The sequence below is a fragment of the Aspergillus bombycis genome (genome assembly GCF_001792695.1).
Source record: "Aspergillus bombycis strain NRRL26010 chromosome Unknown contig00001, whole genome shotgun sequence".
NCBI classification, from domain to species: Eukaryota; Fungi; Ascomycota; class Eurotiomycetes; order Eurotiales; family Aspergillaceae; genus Aspergillus; species Aspergillus bombycis.
In genome coordinates, this window is record NW_019170003.1 from 502,786 (window position 1) to 521,045 (window position 18,260).

At 46.5% G+C, this 18,260-nt stretch overlaps 7 protein-coding genes across 7 annotated transcripts; 4 read left to right on the forward strand and 3 right to left on the reverse strand.

Moving 5' to 3' along the window:
* Positions 1-2,297: 2,297 nt before the first annotated feature.
* ABOM_000190 (ankyrin repeat domain-containing protein) lies at positions 2,298-3,093 on the reverse strand (the record flags this gene model as incomplete). The annotated part of the gene is made up of 3 exons (XM_022527320.1): positions 2,298-2,579; positions 2,628-2,767; positions 2,826-3,093. The coding sequence occupies 3 exons, from the start codon at positions 3,091-3,093 to the stop codon at positions 2,298-2,300; spliced, it is 690 nt and encodes a 229-aa protein (XP_022394787.1).
* A 984-nt stretch (positions 3,094-4,077) lies between these two features.
* On the reverse strand, positions 4,078-5,308 carry ABOM_000191 (glycoside hydrolase family 28 protein; the record flags this gene model as incomplete). Its single annotated transcript, XM_022527321.1, has 3 exons — positions 4,078-4,536; positions 4,613-5,029; positions 5,090-5,308. 3 exons carry the CDS (start codon positions 5,306-5,308, stop codon positions 4,078-4,080), a joined length of 1,095 nt encoding a protein of 364 aa, XP_022394786.1.
* A 1,702-nt stretch (positions 5,309-7,010) lies between these two features.
* Positions 7,011-8,182, reverse strand: ABOM_000192 (inosine/uridine-preferring nucleoside hydrolase; the record flags this gene model as incomplete). Its single annotated transcript, XM_022527322.1, has 4 exons — positions 7,011-7,263; positions 7,313-7,602; positions 7,657-8,014; positions 8,073-8,182. The coding sequence occupies 4 exons, from the start codon at positions 8,180-8,182 to the stop codon at positions 7,011-7,013; spliced, it is 1,011 nt and encodes a 336-aa protein (XP_022394789.1).
* Positions 8,183-9,087: 905 nt separating this feature from the next.
* ABOM_000193 (uncharacterized protein) lies at positions 9,088-9,596 on the forward strand (the record flags this gene model as incomplete). The annotated part of the gene is made up of 2 exons (XM_022527323.1): positions 9,088-9,315; positions 9,366-9,596. The coding sequence occupies 2 exons, from the start codon at positions 9,088-9,090 to the stop codon at positions 9,594-9,596; spliced, it is 459 nt and encodes a 152-aa protein (XP_022394788.1).
* Positions 9,597-10,297: 701 nt separating this feature from the next.
* On the forward strand, positions 10,298-12,503 carry ABOM_000194 (PX and BAR domain-containing protein; the record flags this gene model as incomplete). The annotated part of the gene is made up of 6 exons (XM_022527324.1): positions 10,298-10,388; positions 10,436-10,716; positions 10,770-11,036; positions 11,092-12,147; positions 12,231-12,344; positions 12,408-12,503. 6 exons carry the CDS (start codon positions 10,298-10,300, stop codon positions 12,501-12,503), a joined length of 1,905 nt encoding a protein of 634 aa, XP_022394791.1.
* A 1,417-nt stretch (positions 12,504-13,920) lies between these two features.
* On the forward strand, positions 13,921-15,208 carry ABOM_000195 (arabinan endo-1; the record flags this gene model as incomplete). Its single annotated transcript, XM_022527325.1, has 5 exons — positions 13,921-14,242; positions 14,307-14,718; positions 14,823-15,001; positions 15,050-15,078; positions 15,140-15,208. The coding sequence occupies 5 exons, from the start codon at positions 13,921-13,923 to the stop codon at positions 15,206-15,208; spliced, it is 1,011 nt and encodes a 336-aa protein (XP_022394790.1).
* Positions 15,209-15,908: 700 nt separating this feature from the next.
* On the forward strand, positions 15,909-17,966 carry ABOM_000196 (transcription factor domain-containing protein; the record flags this gene model as incomplete). Its single annotated transcript, XM_022527326.1, has 5 exons — positions 15,909-16,138; positions 16,194-16,730; positions 16,782-17,012; positions 17,078-17,361; positions 17,419-17,966. Coding segments are annotated over 5 exons (1,830 nt in total), but the record flags the coding sequence as incomplete, so codon positions are not given.
* Positions 17,967-18,260: the final 294 nt, after the last annotated feature.

Sequence of the window (18,260 nt, forward strand, 5' to 3'; positions counted from 1 at the left end):
GGGAGATGGAACAGTTGAGAAAGAATTATATATTAATAATCTTTTAAGGGCTACCTTTATGTAATAATAAATTTTGCTATTTTATTAAAGGATCGATGTATATAGGGACAATAAATATGGGGAGGCGTGGAAGACGAACAACAATCAAAGGAAGCATTAGAGAAAGAGTTGAATTTACTGGGAGTATCACTCTCCCAGATCACAGGGGCGATTGTGGCCAGCTTGATTGAACTAGTGTTTTTTACCTTTATCTAATGAATATTTGATTTAAAGAAATTGATTGTTTTTATGCTTACTGATACTTTTCTGGGGGTGTATGGGGGATGGAGGATATGATGTAGCTAGAATTCCATTGGAGATATCCTGTATCTGGTTTTGATCTATGTCCTCCGAAGAGCTTCCAACGAAACATGGTACGTCGAAAGCAGGCGCATTGGCCCCGCTCGTTACCGATTATGTTAAGATAGTAATTTTGAAGAGTTGGGTGTGTTTGTGTTTGTATATCACTTCCTACACAACATATAATAGGACCACCGTTCGCCACGTGGTTCGGATAGTTCCACTCCCGATCTGTAAGCGAACCACTCTACAGGGAGTCAACACGAACTTTCCGCGCCCTATCTCAGTAGTAGAGCTCTCTGGAGCTCTCCACACAGTTAGTACACAGCGTTCATGCAATACCAGCTCTGACTGCCGCAGAACTAGCGACACACTAAACCCTGACCCTGTCAGAGCTGGCACCTCTGTTTGTAATAGTATATTAAATAGGTAAGATCTAAAAAGCTACGAAGTAGTTATAAATATAGATAAATCCCCGAACAATAGATTCCACATAGAAAGTCTGGGGAAGAGGAAGTCAATTCTTATCCCTGTTGACCTAATAAAATCAATAGGCCTTAACTAGGGGGTATTCTTAGAGTCATAATTGCTGGATTCTAAAAGCCGCGTGGCGTGAAAACACGAGCTGAAAACCTGTGGTGGGACTGGACAAACCTAGGAAGATCAACGTGATCTACAGATTCCAGGACCAGATTTAGATGTGGGCCCCACACACTCTTGTGGGTTGATATACACATACTATTTCCTTGGTACATTGTATTTATCATATATATCATTCATTCTACGTGACCAGAATGGTAATTTTGTGGAACTTTTCTTCTGCCTGAGGCATTGAAGTCAAGGTATAAAGATCTGGGCTATTGCTGGCTGGATCTGCTGCTTCTTGAACATATATCTTATCTTTTCTCTCACTTATCTTTAGTATACTTGTATATTATATTTTTCCATTGGAAATCAGGGTTCACCGCTCTGGTTAAGATAATTTAACAGTATCTCAATATGAAGATCCAGATACTGTTTTCGCTCGCCGCTGTTGGCCTCGCTGTTGCTAGCCCAATCCACAACCTCGAGGAGCGCGATGATACTCCTTACACCAAATGTGTCCGTGAAGGCATAGAGAAAGGAGTTAATGACGCGTGTGCAGCCCGTCCTGATGACTGCACCCTCCGGGAGGAGTGGGCATCTTGTATGGCCCAAGTTGCGGACAAAACCGACACACTTCTTGAACTTTTCCGGCTTCCCCACTATCTGTGGAATCAATATTTTGAATGCGTAAGCAGCACCAGAACGGGTAACATATTCGGTAAACAAACCGCCACTGTAAGCGACCCGCCATCTTCTGTTTTCTATAGTAAACAGCCTATTTTTAAACAATAATATCTCAACTATTATAAGATATTTCAGCTTATAATCAAGGTATCTTACTAATATCACTACTTTTTAGATATAAATTAAGTTTAAGTTAAAAACAAGACTTAAAATATATAAATTCTAACTATATACTATAAAATATACTATATTTTATCCTATCTTAGTAACAAGAGCTTAAAAAGATTTCTAATATTTATACATAACTATTCTACTCTAAAATAAGCTATATATCAAGTTCTAAGTAGAGGTAAACTGAATTGGTTGAGACATAATTATTTAAAAATAGGCTGTTTACTATGGAAAACAGAAGATGGCGGGTCGCTTACAGTGGCGGCTCGTTTACCGAATACATTAGTTAACTATGGATGGTCAAAACCCCGTTTCGACCAGTCGATTTGCCTACGAGGTAATCAGAATCGATTGAATACAGAGAGGTCTGATTTCTAGTAACATACTAGATCTTCCTACCATACATAGGCGGGAAACCAGTCAGTTATTCTGATCATTGAAAAATGGCACACTAGAGAAATCTGATATATGGCTTGAACATCGAACAATGAAAACCTATATAGTATCACCAGACGTTGCTAGTTTAGAAGCTTCAGAATCTCGGCATAACCTTTTCTAGCTGCCCACGCGCGCGCTGTCTGCTGACGGTCATCGACAGCATTGATCTCAATTCTAGTATGTTCGAGTAGAAGTCGTACCAGAGCATAGTTTCCAGTAACTGCAGCTAGAATGAGGGCGGTGCTTCCCCGGTCAGTCTTGATATTAATGTCAATTTCATGTTGCTGAAGGAGGAGTCGAACGATTTTTATATGGTTGCGAATAATTGACACATGGATGGGTGACGTGCCTTCTCTGCTCCTCTGGTTAATATCAGCTCTATTATTAAGTAGCATCTCAGCTATATCTACTTGGCCAGCACGGCACGCCAACCAAAGTGGAGGGATCTCGTCGTCTGTTCTCGCATTGACATGGATGCCGCCCTTCCCAAGCAAGAGACGTAGTACAGCAGTATTTCCGGATTCAGCTGCCGACCCTAACGGGGTACACCCTAGATGAGCGACTAATGTTAGTAATGGTTGTGTGTCATAATAAAATGCGATTCCTACCCTCAGAATCTGGAGCGTTATAATCTACTCCATAGTCAAGCAGGACACTAGCTATTTCGGGGCTTCCTCCTTCCCGCGTTGCATACCAGAAAGGGGTCCGTCCAAACATATCTCGGGCGTCAGCTCGAATATCGGGCTCAGCGAGTATTGTACTGATAAATTCAAGTCTGTTGGAAATGATAGCATTGTGCAGAGGCGTCCGTATGGTCTTGTCAGGAGCATATATATTCAATCCTTTTTGAGAAAGGAGGAAGCAAGCCTTACTCATCGTGAGCACGCTCGTCACTTCAGCTACTGACGTGATTAGCCACACATTTAAGTCGATTTTGTCTAGGTCTGTTGTTGAATACTCCGGGAAAGTTAATTTGGAGATATGTAATTAGTGGTCTATCATTCATTTCTTTAATTGTCTTTGCATTTATAATACAAGGCCCTATGTTTTATAATCCTGATCAGATCTCTCACAGTGACAATATTATTGTTCTTGCGCAACACTATGTTGCATTAAGACCCACTGTTTCCAGTCACATAATTCGATGAGAATGGTTAAAATGGGAATATAGATTGAAGAGCAGAAAATGATCAGTACTACAGTAGCGCACAAAGAGCAGCCTATAGCGAAAAGAACGCTACCAATAGATATTAGATGGGCCAGCTCAGTCATCATCAAAGTCCGTCCAAAGCCAAGGATAATTGAGCATTTGATGGCGGTGCTGCGTTCCTCGAGACGCCAATTAATCATCCTGCCCACATATGTAACGAACATTCTCTTCTTACCTCCATATATAGTTCTTATTAAGTTCTCAAATTTGAATGTTGCAGGCATATAAGGTTCATCTATCGTTCTACCCTTAAGTATGTCCCATAGCTGATCATCGAAAGAATAAGCAGATCATGTAGAGAGATTGGCTTGAATATACAATCCCTCCTAGGCTCCAAATATAGTCATTGTATGTATGTTCAGAACCAGTGACATCAATGCTGACGTTCTCGGGAAATTCCCTCTGAAAGTCCAACAATATCCTAGTATTGTGAAGTCTATTCCGTACATAACGGTTTGTTTTCCCTTCTCCGGCTGCACTAAGAGTGTAATGAATAAGAAGCTGTGTCAGACACAATCTGTAAAAGGGGCAAATTGTTGAGTAGTTGTGTAATGCTGAATTAAACTATAAGTGCTACAAATAGTGAAGCACTATCACCGAGAACAATAACTATCAACAACGCAAGCTAATATCCCCGTGCGAGTCCGTATTTAACAAGAAGCAACAGTGGGAACGTTCTTGCACTTGGAGCTAGTCTTACCACCGGTGATGGAGACACCGGACCAAGTCCAGTCAGTGCAGCTGCCAGATCCACAGAGAATGTAGATATCAGTGGCATCACTCTCGACGGTACCGGTAACCTTCTCGAAGGTGATGTCGGAGACCTTGATGCCGTTGGTTGGAGTACCAGTGGGGCTGCCATTCTCGTAATCCTGCTCAACAACGAGTCCGTACTTGGTGATACCGGAGAGGGTGATATCCTCGAACTTGACGTTGGAGACAGTACCGGTGGCATCGTAGACGGTCTTGATGCGGACACCGTTCTGGGAGTTGACAACCTTAGAGTTGGAGATAGTCACATCTTCGACAGTGTTGTCGCTACGACCACCGACCGAGCCGATGGAGAGACCATGGCCACCATCACAGTAGCCGTTGGTGAAGGTGATGTGCTGCAGGGGTGTTAGCAGGTGAGCAAATGATGAGATGTAGAAAATATGGGAAATATTTGGGGTGATGTTATCGTACCGAACCAGAGTTAATCGCAAGACAGTCATCCTGGTTGTACACGGTGGCGCCGTCAATGTTAATGTAGGTGCTAGAGCCGATGTCAAAAGCGTCGGTGTTGTGGCCCTCTTTGGTACCAGCGGAGTTATCGATGGTTACATCAGTGATGTTCAGGTTGTCCGACTGGATGCTGAAGCCCTGCACAGGAGTGTTGTAAATCTTGAGGCCGGTGATGGAAGAGGAGTCCAGCTTGTGGGCATAGAAGAACTTGGGCTTGGTCTTTCCACCATTACCACCCTTTCCATCCCACCAGCGGGATCCGTCTCCGTCAATCTTAGCACCAGAGGCCTGTTGGACCTTGATGTTGGTTCCAGACACGGAAATGAGAGGGCCCTTCCACTCCTTGTAGCCGAAGGTAGTTTCACCAGAGAAGATGACCTAGACGTGACTTTAGTATATGCCAACTATAAGAGCATGTATTTGAGCATCTATGCATACAGTAGTGCCCTCCTTGAGGCCTGTCAGGTCAAGGGTTTCACCAGCGGGAACCTCAATATTACTAAGAGTGATGGTCGAGCAAGAGGTCTTGCCCGACTTGGCGTCGGCAGCGGATGTGAATGTACAGGAGTCGCGGGCTTCGAGCTCGGGTACGGGGACTGCGGCGACCAGCGCAGCGCCAACAGTAGCGGCAATAATGGAAGATTGGAGAAGCTGCATTTTTCAGAAAGAATGGACGAGGACTTGGTCAACAAGGCGCCTTCAAGAGTGGACTGAATGAAAGATTAAGGAATGGAGGATTGATAGAGACGATGCTGGGAGAAAGGCAAACATCGTAGAGGTCCGAGGCGCTTTTTATATCCCTTTTTCTATCTTACAATACAGCAGGGTAGAGAAGAAGGATACGATACCTCTTTGGAAGTGGGAAAACATGTCTAAGATTGAAACAAGTGGCTTGGGTCTAGGGCTAAGCTTCCGGTTCGCGTAGGCAAAAAAAGCTTAGCTGCGATTCCACCGCCCAATCGGCACTGACCATTTACCGACGTTCTACCTAAGGTTATCTTAGCAACAATTGAATCTGTTGTATCTCACTTCTTTGAACCTATCTACACAATGTGCAATGGGCAGAGATGGGAGTGAAGATCCAGGATGCAATGTGCGGGAGATCGAAAAGACAGATACGAGTCAGGCATTGAACCGGTAATCCTGAAGGGTATGAAACGGGCCAGCCTTGTCGGACCCTCTGGCGAGATCGGACCGAGTCAGGAGTCTCCGCTAAACCTACGTAATCTAGCCCCCGGTCAATAATATCCGACCCCTGAGCCGATCACTTCCACTTCAATTCAAGGGCCGGACAAAAAGTATCCAGATATATGTTCCGACCAGTGCCGGACTCACCCTGTAAATGCCATTCAATAAGCGTGCATTGCGCGATTGGAGGGATTTCTTGCTATGCGTCCGGATTATGGAGACTAGACCCTACATATGATACATGGATAAATTACACCACGTAGATCGATGCCGTTTGTTGACCCTGTCTTAAGTGGTGTTTGAAACATTATGTCGTTGCCTAAATTACACTTTCGCATGTCCTGACGATAGGAGAAATAGTCCAAGCAGGGCTGACGATTCTTCAATCTTTACCTGGCCATTGCGAATGTTCGGCCAATTAGCGTCGTATTTAGCAAAACTATATTAAATTATTCAATATGGCTTGATTAGTCTTCATCTCAGGAGTAATTTGATATAATATATATCATATCAGTCGTCTTGGGTCCTGCAGGTCGAATTATGTTTCCCCGATCTATAGTGGTTGGATCATATTAACACTACACAGTTGTTGGGTATTCCATTACTGTCACCTGTTGCTATTGCTGTATGAGGCTGGTACGATTCTCACTTCAGTTATTACCGAACTGAACGGTGGCATGACGATTACTTGATGTTGCCCTGTAATTGAGCACATATTTTGGGATAGTAGCCCGCTACCCGCTAGCTTTTAATGCTTGAAGATTACTTTCCAAAGTATAGCATACTTTACTATAATTACCACTAAAACAAGCTATTCTATAAAGATACACAATATTTGGATAGCGGGCTTGTGGGCGCCGACGTTCCAGTAGAGACGCTATCAACAATTTCTCTTGGACAAGACCAATATTGGTGGGCCCTATCTAGCAATGCAAGCACGTGGACGATCGATGCAATACAAGTCGACTTTAGACAGGTTGGACCAGGCAAACAACCCTTAAGTTCAAATGAATGTCCCCTCAGCAATGCTCCCTACCTAAAGGAGACTGGGTGATTAATTTTGGTTGATTAAGCCTACGTCGACTGGCAATTTCCGCCCCATTCATTGTCGTGTCAGTCACAGCCAAGTTATGTCTTTCCAAGCAAACTGATCCTAAAAATCAATTGCCTATTATCTCCTTGCAGCTCTTGTCGCCATGTCGAGGTACAATTCATCCAAAAGCTCACCAGCTTGTATTTCCGACATTCGCAGCTTCAAGTATTTCTGCGGATACAAAGAGTTGTCTGGAAGCCATTCATTTCTACCATCGGGGTAAGCATAGTTATGCCCTCCTTTGTTTGCGTATTCAAACATGTTTCTCAATCCGTCGATGGCATAGAGTACAGTAAGGGGATCCCACGAACTCCGAGACGTGTTGTACCCGCTGTAATGTCAGTTAGAATTTATCGCCTGTGGAACATGAAGCAACATACGTGTACCACCGGTAAGCTGCATTGACTGGATCACCGACAGGTCCCTCTACCGTCAACCGCGCCCCCGAGTAGACGGCCGCCCCAAGTTCACTCCCAGAGAATGTTATGGGCCCCGGCCAAGTGCTTACCACATGGACAGTTGCAGAAGCATTGTTGCCGTAGAAATTATATTCATATCCGCACGGGTATGCTCCACCCATGATGACGAGTTCCTCCACCTTAGTCTTTACAAGTTCATGCCCTGAAAGCGGAGAGTATGCATCACCCGGTGATGAAAGAAGCTCAGAGAGCTAGGAAATACTTAAGCTATTGCTTCAAGCAAAGAATCTTGGCAAAATACTCACGTTGTCGAGGAATCCAATACTGGCAATTCTCACACTGTGATCATCCGCCTCCGATAAAAGCTTTCGATACAGCTCGACGGGATACCAAGCAGTACTTACGTCTCCCCATGGCATCGATGCATTATGTCGCCAGTTGTATGCGACTTTGCTTGCATATTCCCCAAGTTGGTATGACCAGGTGTCAAAGAAGGTATCGTTGGAAAACGGTCGTTTAAGGCCAACAGGAACGCCAGAGTGGCAATAATACCCGAGAATACTGGATGCAGCTAAGGCACTGTATATCGATGGATAATTGATTATGACGCCTATTAGCGTCGCTATTGGATGGCCACAAGCCACCAAAAGAGCGGCTGCATCGCTGAGGAGATCATCAGAAACGGGCGGGGAATATGAGACTGAGACCAACACAAGCTTACTCAACATCGCTAAACAGATCCGTGTCGATAATCAGCTTTGTTACTGGCTCTGATCCAAATGCCAGTGGTGCTAGGAGTAGTGCGACTATAAATACCCAGCATGCCCTCATTCCGACGATGGTGAGTGAAGAAATGAGAAATGCGAAGGTGGTGGGCAGTTCCCGAGTTCCGAGTTATTGTTGTTGACAAGGGTTGTAACTTGTGTCATACTTCTCAGTCTTCGACTCTCCCCAAGAACGCAGCATTTCCTTCAACAGCCTCGTCCTCAATGTCAACAAAGAGCAATGGATGAGTCAATCTGTAGAAGTCGATTTAATTTCCTTGAAATCTATATTTTAATATTACAACTCTGTGGCATTACTGACAAAGTATATCACATATGAGGAATGTTTGCAGTCATCCCTCCGCGCGTAGATATAAATACAGTTATCAACTCAACTACTTACCACAACGTCAATGAATCCTTTGCAAGATACTACTATGGACTCACGCAAATAGCCTCCTTGGATGCAGCTACTAATATATGCGAATTCTAAGCCCCTATGGCTAAAAGTTTTGAACTCTCTCACTCGATGCAAAACGTCTTTTTATTCCCCTTGACCCCGAGGGTCGCAAGGTTAGATGGTATGTGTATGGTCCTAATGCCTATGATGATGCAGCTAGCCATCGAATTCTTCGGGGTGTGTTCCCTTGGTGGACTTGTCATTGACTCAATTAGATAATTGTGCCTTGAAGACAACAACATTTTTCCTAACTTTCTTTCATCGCATCTAAGTGTTACGTCCGAGATTCTTGAGATGGTGCGTTTAGCATACTTCGCTTATATTCGTCAGAGCATGCTCTTGACCAATCCCGGATTCCAACCACAAGACTTCGAAGAAGAAGCGCAGATATATACGGAGGAATACTAGAAGGAGGGACTTTGAAGGCAATAAAAAGCTTGGTGATGACGAAACCAAGGTCAGGATGCATGTCCGTACTGCTACCAGCTGCGACGATCCTACGAGTAGCCACGATGTTTGGTCACGCGTCCTCAGATACGCCCAACTCACCCAAAAACGCAGTTATTACCAATCCAGCCTTCTCCAAAGCAATCCAAGACGTCATCCTGCCCTATCTTGGTGACCTTAAAAGCTCTACAATACCAGGAAATGAATACATGGCCTTAGCAAAACTTACACAAGAGTACGAAGGACGTTTTATGCGTGACATGAGAGACCTCGACGTGCTAGGTCTAGATGAGGTGACGTGGGTCACTGAGTACGACCCAAAATATCGTGGAATTCGGTGAAGAGATTGTCGCGAATAAATTCGCCTGCGCTACTCCGTACTTCAGATGGGTCTATGTATTTCGAAGCCGGCCATTCCTATGCACGGTTGGAGCCGTGGAACCTAAGCAACCAACCTTTGCATGAGTTGAAGAGCCAATTTTATCTCATTCGTTTGAAAAAAGGTCACCTGATGACTTTGCTCTCTGGATACGCCCAGGAGAACCTAGTTGGAGAGGATAAAGAGAGCGCATGAGGCTTGGCTAACGAGCGGAAATGAGGTTCGCTGGATAATGACGGGCCGAGGCATGATGTCATCTACAAGTACACAGAACTGCCTCAGTAAAATCCCGAATATTTTGATTTCAGGCCCTTGGTTGACGGGCTGTACGATATTCTAGACTGGTTTGTCTCTGTCGAAACCACGCTTCACATAACTAGCTATTAGGGGGTGCTGCATGCATAGATCTTTGAGGGTTTCATTGCAATAAGTATAGCCTCTTCGTATTGAGTAAGTCATCCTGTAGTCAGAACCATAGAGAAATGACAGCATGTACACATACTCCGTACGTATGTACATACCAAGCTCATTCTATAAATTGTTGTGGGCTTGTTGAAGAAACGTGGACCGCTAAAATAGGCCTAGCGCGCTGGGCCACTCCGATAAGAATGACCGTTTTGGTCCCTGTGGCTTCCCGAAGTCTGTGACGTTGAATCCCCGCGAATTGTTGCGGGCGGTGACTTTCCCGCGGCTCCAGCTATTGATGCCTTGAGCTCAGCCATCTCACTGCTCCCTCTCTACCAACAGCTTGAACCTAGTAATATCTTAATTTGACATCCTATATAACTATTCCTACGACCTCCAGGCTATCGTCTATGTGTTGTTCGCTTAGCTCAGATTTTTAGATTTCCAGGGCTGCTTTGCCCAGCCTCCGGTCTCCCTGCCGTACCAGCACGATGTGGAACGACGAGGATAACAACCCATACGGCGCATTCGATCCCGAAGCCCGTCTCTCCGAATCCTTACATTCGGCGAACCTTTCTCCAAGTAAGGCTCACTGCCTAATTCATTGCGCACAGACTAACCTCTGCAAGCTCTCTACGAACGTGAATACACTCCTCCTTCCCCCTCCAGCAAGGCGTCAACCCAGGATCCGACCGACGACTACCTTTCACATCCGCGTGATTTTAGCGATGAGGAAAATGAAGGATATGATAACCAACCCGCCAGTCATGGCTACTACGGGAAGTCCGTTTACGATAGCCGCATAGAACAAATTCTTTATGAGAACCCGGAGATGCCGATCCTCATCATCGATGCCGGCAAGAACCACGAGGGTGGTGGAAGCTTTATCGTGTACACCATACGAACTGGAGTATGTTATGATGCAGCTAGGAGAGCGTCTATTTATTCGACTAACATATGTAGGATTTGGAAGTCCGGCGGCGATACTCTGAGTTCGCCTCCCTGCGACAGACTCTTGTGAACCTCCATCCCACACTCGTCATCCCTCCCATCCCTGAGAAACATACAATGGCGGATTATGCAGCCAAACCTACCAAGGCTAAGGAGGATACTGCGATAATTGAGCTCCGAAAGCGGATGCTGGCGGTCTTTTTGAACCGCTGTCGCAGAATGAAGGAAGTCCGTGAGGACGGCGTTTGGTGGAGGTTTCTAGATCCTAATGTTAGCTGGGTATGTATGGACCGAGCACCTTTGAACTCGACGGGAAATGCTAATTCGAACATAGAGCGAGGTCCTTCATTCGCACCCCGCATCCTCGGTACCCAAGAACAATTTGAAAGCACCTCCCCTAGACCCCGCCAATCCCACAGCCGCACACGCCTGGCTACCGGTACCATCTTCTTCCGCGAAGCTCAAGGGTACTTCTGGTCATACAGGTTCAGCTGCACCTCCCCCAGTTGATGCGCCGAGCCCCGATGTTTTAGGGCGTTTCCCTCCGGAGTCCCGCAAATTGAGCGAGCAAGAGTTGGACCCATATTTCATCAATTTCGAGGCATCTACACGGGAGCTTGAGCTGCTATTGCAAGGGAATATCGAGAAAGTCAATCGTCGAACACTGGCGCATTTGTCTTCATTGTCAGCAGACCTCATGGAGCTTGGGGCACGATACAACGGCTTCTCTCTATCCGAACAATCACCCACGGTAGCCGCGGCGATTGAGCGAATTGGTCAGGCAGCAGACACATCTTACATCGAAACCGAGGAGCTCTCCAATGCATTAAGTGCAAGCTTTGCCGAACCTATGAGGGAAAGTGCACAGTTCGCTAGCATTGTTCGTAGTGTCCTACGTTACCGGGTACTGAAACGGGTGCAGGAAGAAATGACGAGGGATGAGTTAGCTAAGAAGAAGGCCTTGCTGGATTCTCTGGAACGGAGCGAGCTGGAAGCAAAACGTATTGAACAGTACCTGAATCGGACGTCACCTCAAGGATCAGGGACGAGATCGCAACGCTCCTTATCTACATCGTCGGCTACAAGCGGACCGGGCAGCCATGAATCAAATATTCGCCCCGCTGGTCCGGAAGACACTACTTCTATCGATTCAGACTTTCCTCCTACCCATGGGGAGTCGATCGGCTCGCATGCGCCGTTACCCCCGGTATCCCCATCAAGACGGCCTGAGACATCCTCCTCTCCAGCACATCGCAAGTCAGCCAGCGGGACATTCATGACGAACAAGTTGTTTGGGCGTATCAGCCACGCAGTCCACGGGTTTGTTGATGTTGACCCGGAGAGGACGCGACGAGATCAGATTGGAAAAACGAAGGAGAGTTTACTTCAGGTTAGTTTCACCACGCTGCATTTGGGCTCTGATGGCCCTTGCCCCCTTCCCCTATATCTAGTTTTTTAACAAAATATGCACAGTTGGAGCAAGCACTTGAGGTTTCGGAAAAGGACGTCAAAGATGCCAGCGCAGGTGTTTTGCAGGATTTGAAGCGATTCCAGAAGGATAAGGAGGGTGACCTGCGACGTTACATGGTAAGCAACGAGGACCGCAAAGTATGGCTGAGGGAAACGCTAACATTGAGGTATTTTCTGTAGGTCGCATATGCCCGATGCCATCTGGACTGGGCCCGGAAAAACCTGGAGACATGGACCGAGGCCAAGGATGAAGTGGACAAGATCGTCGTCCACTAATCCCCTTGCGATGTGTGAGCGTATGGCTTTTATTTTTACATCGGGTATTTTGTTCCCCCGGTAATCGCACTCAGAGAGTGGGACTACTCGGCGTTGGTGGATTCCTAATTATACGTCTCATGAGCTCTACCGTGATGTATGATTGATATTGGGCGCAATGATTGTCCTCTATTTTAGATCGGCCGAAAATCCGTTGATCACCTTGCAGATCAGTCATCCTTCGGAGGCGATGTTGTCAAATGTAACCTCATCGATCCATCCCCTAACGACCTACAGTAGAATTTGAAGTGGTAGATATTGTATCTTTTATCTTGCTGTTTTCTTAACTCGGGCGTTGTCGAATAGAATTCAGCCCCGCACATGATAAACGGTACCCTACTATTTATGTCCACGGTTCACGGTTGCGTTCCGTATGGAACTTTATCCTCTCCATTCAGGTACCCACCCATAACGATCTTCGGACCATTTACTAGATAGAGGTGCAACTCTGATGTATCCGGGAAGCAGTGCGCGTCAATGGATGAGTCAACTTTTTAAAATCTGTAGGAAGGAGGCGGCTCCACTTCTTCAGGCAATAATGGGATAAGCATCCCTTATGCGAACGTCGAAACTCTCTCGGAGACCACCAACCCCGACGTTGCTATATTAGTAAGTGCATTGATTTTCTGCAATCATTCGAGTGATGTCGTAATCCTCTCTCGAGCGGTCCCAGTGCGGGTTTCCTCCTTTCCTCCCAGAGATTACGCAAGAGTTACAACCGATGAACATCTCGGTAAGAAGTCCCGTACTACGAAGTGCTTCTTTTCGGCATACACACATTCTCCCTAAACATGATACTAATCCACGTTACCCGTGGCGATCATCCGTGTTGATCTGTCATGGACATATGAACCGTATCCCCTGTGTATCTATGAACTACAGGCTATCTCGAACGGGTCTAAAATTTGGCCACACTAAGGTTGGAGCTATTCACTACCGGTTGCGTTTGCGCTTCTTACAACAAGGGCCCACACCCCAGTCCTAATAGTTCCGTTTGTTGACTTGGAAGTTTCGTCCAGGGTGTTTGAGAACGGAGTTGCGTAGGTCCGATTATTTACTGAACAGTTTCCTATCGTGGTAAACTGTTGCTGATCTTGTTATTCCAGACTAGGGATGCTACGCCCCTGGGGGCATTCTGGTGACCCTGCGAGGCCATGTGCTAGATTACGCTGCTATACTTCCTGATCTACTGTGCTCGCAAAAAAGGAAACGGGAGAAGAAGGAGAGGGAAAAAAAAAAAAGACTATGGGGACGAGTTCCCTGGCCGCCGAGCAGGGGCTTGCTTGGGGCTCCATTTATTAGCATGCTATTTCTCGTACCTAGCCTGAACACTCCCGGACCTGATAATAAATGCTTGTTCAATCGTGATTATATTAAGATGGTCCTCATACAGACATTATTCTCCCTTTTTACGGTCTCTCTATGCAGGAGCATACCGCGCTCAGGCCCTTCTTCATCACCTTCTACGCAAGCTACCGACCTCAAAATCCATGACCCGACCGTCATCAATGTTGGTGGCATCTACTATGCTTATGGTGTAGGAGAGCACATCGTTATTCATCAGGCATCCGATCTAGCCGGACCGTGGACGCAGATCGGAAGTGTCCTGGATCAAGACAGTATCATCCCCAAAGGCGACCGTGCAAAGCCTGGCTCCTACGACTATCGAAGTCAACGGGATCTTCTATTGCTATTACTCAGTCAGCAACGCCGGGTGTCGCGACAGCGCTATTGGTGTAGCCACATCGCAATCACCAGGTCCAGGAGGGTGGACAGACCACGGGGCTATCATTCAGTCGGGCACAGGACAGGGCTCGGATGAGCATCCATTCAATGAAGTAAATGCCATTGACCCTGCAGTTCTGGTCGTCGAAGATAAAGGACTTTTGATTTTTGGCAGCTATTGGTCTGGAATATGGCAGGTCCCATTGAATCAAGACCTCCGCTCGGTCAGCAACACAACTGGAGCCAATGCGCATCATCTAGCAAAGCATCCACAGCCTGAGCCAGTCCAGTCCCAGAACCAAAACCCCAATCCTCTCTGTCAAGATTCGTCTGGTCGCCGCCCGGTTGAGGGTGCTTACATCTCTTACCATGCACCGTACTACTATCTCTGGCTGAGCTGGGGCCAGTGCTGCGATTATGATCCTAGCAACCTTCCACCACCCGGTGAAGAGTACGTCCTGTTGGCATTTTACTTGACTCCCCTCCCCCCCCTCTCGAGGGTCACTCTAGCATTTTGTGTTGATTTGACAACGGTTCACGCTAACAATACCATAGATATAGTATCCGCGTCGGACGCTCCGAGAGCCCTCACGGTCCGTTTGTAGACAAACAAGGGGAAGAGCTTACTCAGGGCGGAGGAGAGCTCATTTATGGCTCGAATAACGACGTTTACGCACCGGGAGGACAGGGGGTTTTAACTGGGGAGACTGGAGATATTCTGTATTATCACTACTGTGAGTCTCTTTTCCGGTGCTAAAGGACGAGTAAGCTAACCAGAACAGTAAACACAACTATCAGTTATGATTTCTGGGTAAGTCCCCAACCCATCTCTAAACCTTTCATACCCTGTCACCTTGCTGATGTTTTAACAGGAAGCCCGGCTGGGATACAGTTATCTGGGATATGTCGATGGCTGGCCCGTCATACAGGACGCCCTCTAGCACGGGGACGGATATAATCTAATCTTGGATACCCGGCTTATGTTCAGCTTTTGTTGCACTTTTATTAATATAGATTTTAATTAATAGTGTACCATATATTAATACACTGAATCGAACTTTTCTACAGCATCATGCCCTGACCAATATTGGACAAGGTACTGGTGAGGACCCGTGAACCAAACTCCAAAATTCCGACGTGCCGCTGCAGCCTTGTGGCCTTACAGCCTTGGTGTGCTAGTATAACCCCCCCCTTCCCCCGGTCCACGCCAACTTCTGCTCTCCTACAATTCGCAGCCCATATCACCCTTCTCATCACCAAGTACAAAGCCCCCCTTGTAATGTACGTCCAGGTTACCCTGCTCACGGATCAAATCCTCTTTGTTCCAAGAGCCCCCAAGGGGTTGAGCTCTACACTCCCGACTTTTGCAATCTCTCAGCGTCCCTGCACATATCCCACGCTCTTGGTAATCAATCTAAAACCCACTTTGGATTATTAGTATGTGTAATATATTTGCAACCACAAACAGCCGGACCAGCCATAATGGAAGCGCAGCTATGTATACTTTGATCCGCCTCTACAGTTTTGTATTTCATAATATGACTCTCACTCTTCGGCTGACTCTTAAGTGTCAATTGCGGAGAAGGTAAGCTTAGTAATTGTACAATTGCATATCCCTGCTCTTAAGCTCATTTGAGCAGGAATTTAGTACATCAGCCTAGGGCAGTAACCGGACAATCCGACCCCTCCGATCCCGAATGCCGCTTCTCCGGTGGCATCCGTCAAACCCCGTTTCGTCGCTTCACGACTCAGCTCTATTCAATTATGAACACCGTTCATCGCGAACTTGGACCTTATGGTCGTGCCTGTGTCACTTGCGCCCGCGCAAAATGTAAATGTATTCCTCGAGCTGGCGGTAGCACTTGTGAGAGGTGGGTCCTTACGCATTGCATTCATCGAATCGTGCAGCACTCTTAATTGGGATAGGTGCCACCGCTTGAATAAGGAATGTATGCAGCCTGTCAGGCGACGAAAGCTTAAACCGCTTTCGAAGAGGGTGCAGCTGGAGCACAAGCTCGACGGGTTGATGACTCTATTGGCTTCGGCCGGACAGTCACAGCTCCAGCCCCTCTCACTGTCTACTAGTAATACAGGGACCAGCATGAACACAAACATCGTCACTTCTGGGGCCGAGTCCCCCAATAGCAATTCAGAATTGCTTGGGGCTGTGATATCTGTGCCATATCTAGGCAAAGACTCGGAAGAAGAAGCCTGTCTAGCCTCTTTCCGTGAAGAGAAGCTCCCAGTTTTCCCAGTTGTTCATATTCCGGATACTCTGTCTGCAAAGGATGTTAAAGAGCAGTCTCCCTTTCTGTGGCGTTGCATCGCAGCAGTCCAATGCAAGCATCCGTCCCGTCAATCTGAATTATGTGCTAGTATTCGTGAAGTAGCAGGTAAGAGACTGCTTGTGGATTGCACAAAAAGCCTGGACCTTCTACAAGGGGTCTTGGTGTATCTCGCCTGGTAAACCACCTTTTCCACGCTGGAAATACCTAGCGGCTCACCGTCTGACAGGGTCACATACCTAACCCAGCCGCAGAAGTCATCGCTGTGTATCTATACACAGATGGCGATTGGATTGGTCTTCGAGCTTGGTCTCAACAAGCCTGCGCCGCCGGATTTATGCATGGCGACCTCAAATTGCAATGCAGTGGGTCATCTGCCACATTTGAAACCGTCGCTTTCAACCAAGCGAACCATGAACGAACGGCGAGCCGTGCTTGGTTGTTTTGTTCTCAGTTCCTTGTAAGCCTGGACCAATCCAAGCTCATGATGACTTGTTTCACTTTACTGACTGCGACGGATCGTAGAATAGCACAATTCTTGGGGCGAATGGATCCGCTCCGATGGACGCCTCATATGGAAGAATGTCTCAATACCCTATCCGAAAGCGACGAGTCACCCAACGACATTGTGCTTGCGCAAATTACGCGCACACGATTGCTGGCGGATATGATCTTACAGGGACCTTGGAATGAGAATCTCTACGATATTGATATCGCCTCCCGAGCGCCGGCATCGTTTCATATGAAAGCTATACAGACGCGGTTTCAAACCTTGAAATCTAAGATCCCTGTCGATCTGGCCGAAAATAGTAAGTTGATGAATCTTAACATTCCATTAGTCTATACTCATCTGACGTTGGTCATAGGGTCCATCCTGTTTCACCTCATTCATACCGAGGTCAGCCTCTACGAGACAGCCCTCAGCAAGCCAACAACAAACACAGAATATACAGACCCGCAACGCCTTGATCACCTCTACACTTGCTTAAAGGCCGTCAAGGCTTTCTGTGAGTTATTAATAAGTGTTCCCGTCGCTGAACTTACCTCTATCGCCCTACCCGATCTAATTTACACCTCACACTGCCTTGTGACTCTCTTCCGTCTTTCCACTTTCGATTACCCTGGATGGGATCGAGCTATTGTTCGAAGTACATTGGATCTCGTATTTATTACTGGTCAGCTAGCCGATCGACTGAATACAGTGGCGCAAGTTGTAGGGATTCATAGTGAAGGAGAGCTTCGGGATCCGTACAGTAAGCTAGCCATGATGATGCTGAAGATACGTGGTGAATGGGCGTCAATATTGTCAGATTTGGAAGCCGTGGACACAGATGCCACATTGGAACTGCCTCTGTTCAACATGAATCAGTGGGACTTGGATAGCTTTCTGAATTGGTCAGAGGATTTAAGTTAGATATATCGCTAAGGAATAATAAATGAATGGATTTATAATGATGCATCTTACTACACACATACCGTGTACGAATGGCTGTAGCTATAAAATATTTACAGACATCCGCAATGCTAACGATGCACAGAAATGTAATGAGTGGTTACCTAACGGGGATAAGCAGCATCCGTTTAGTATATCCTATGTCATGGATTGAACCCCGACGGAGTTGGTTCTGCAGGAGCGGGAACGGGTACGGAAACGCCCCAACTCCGTGTCAATAGAGGAGATATGGAGAGATATTTAATCAATGTAATA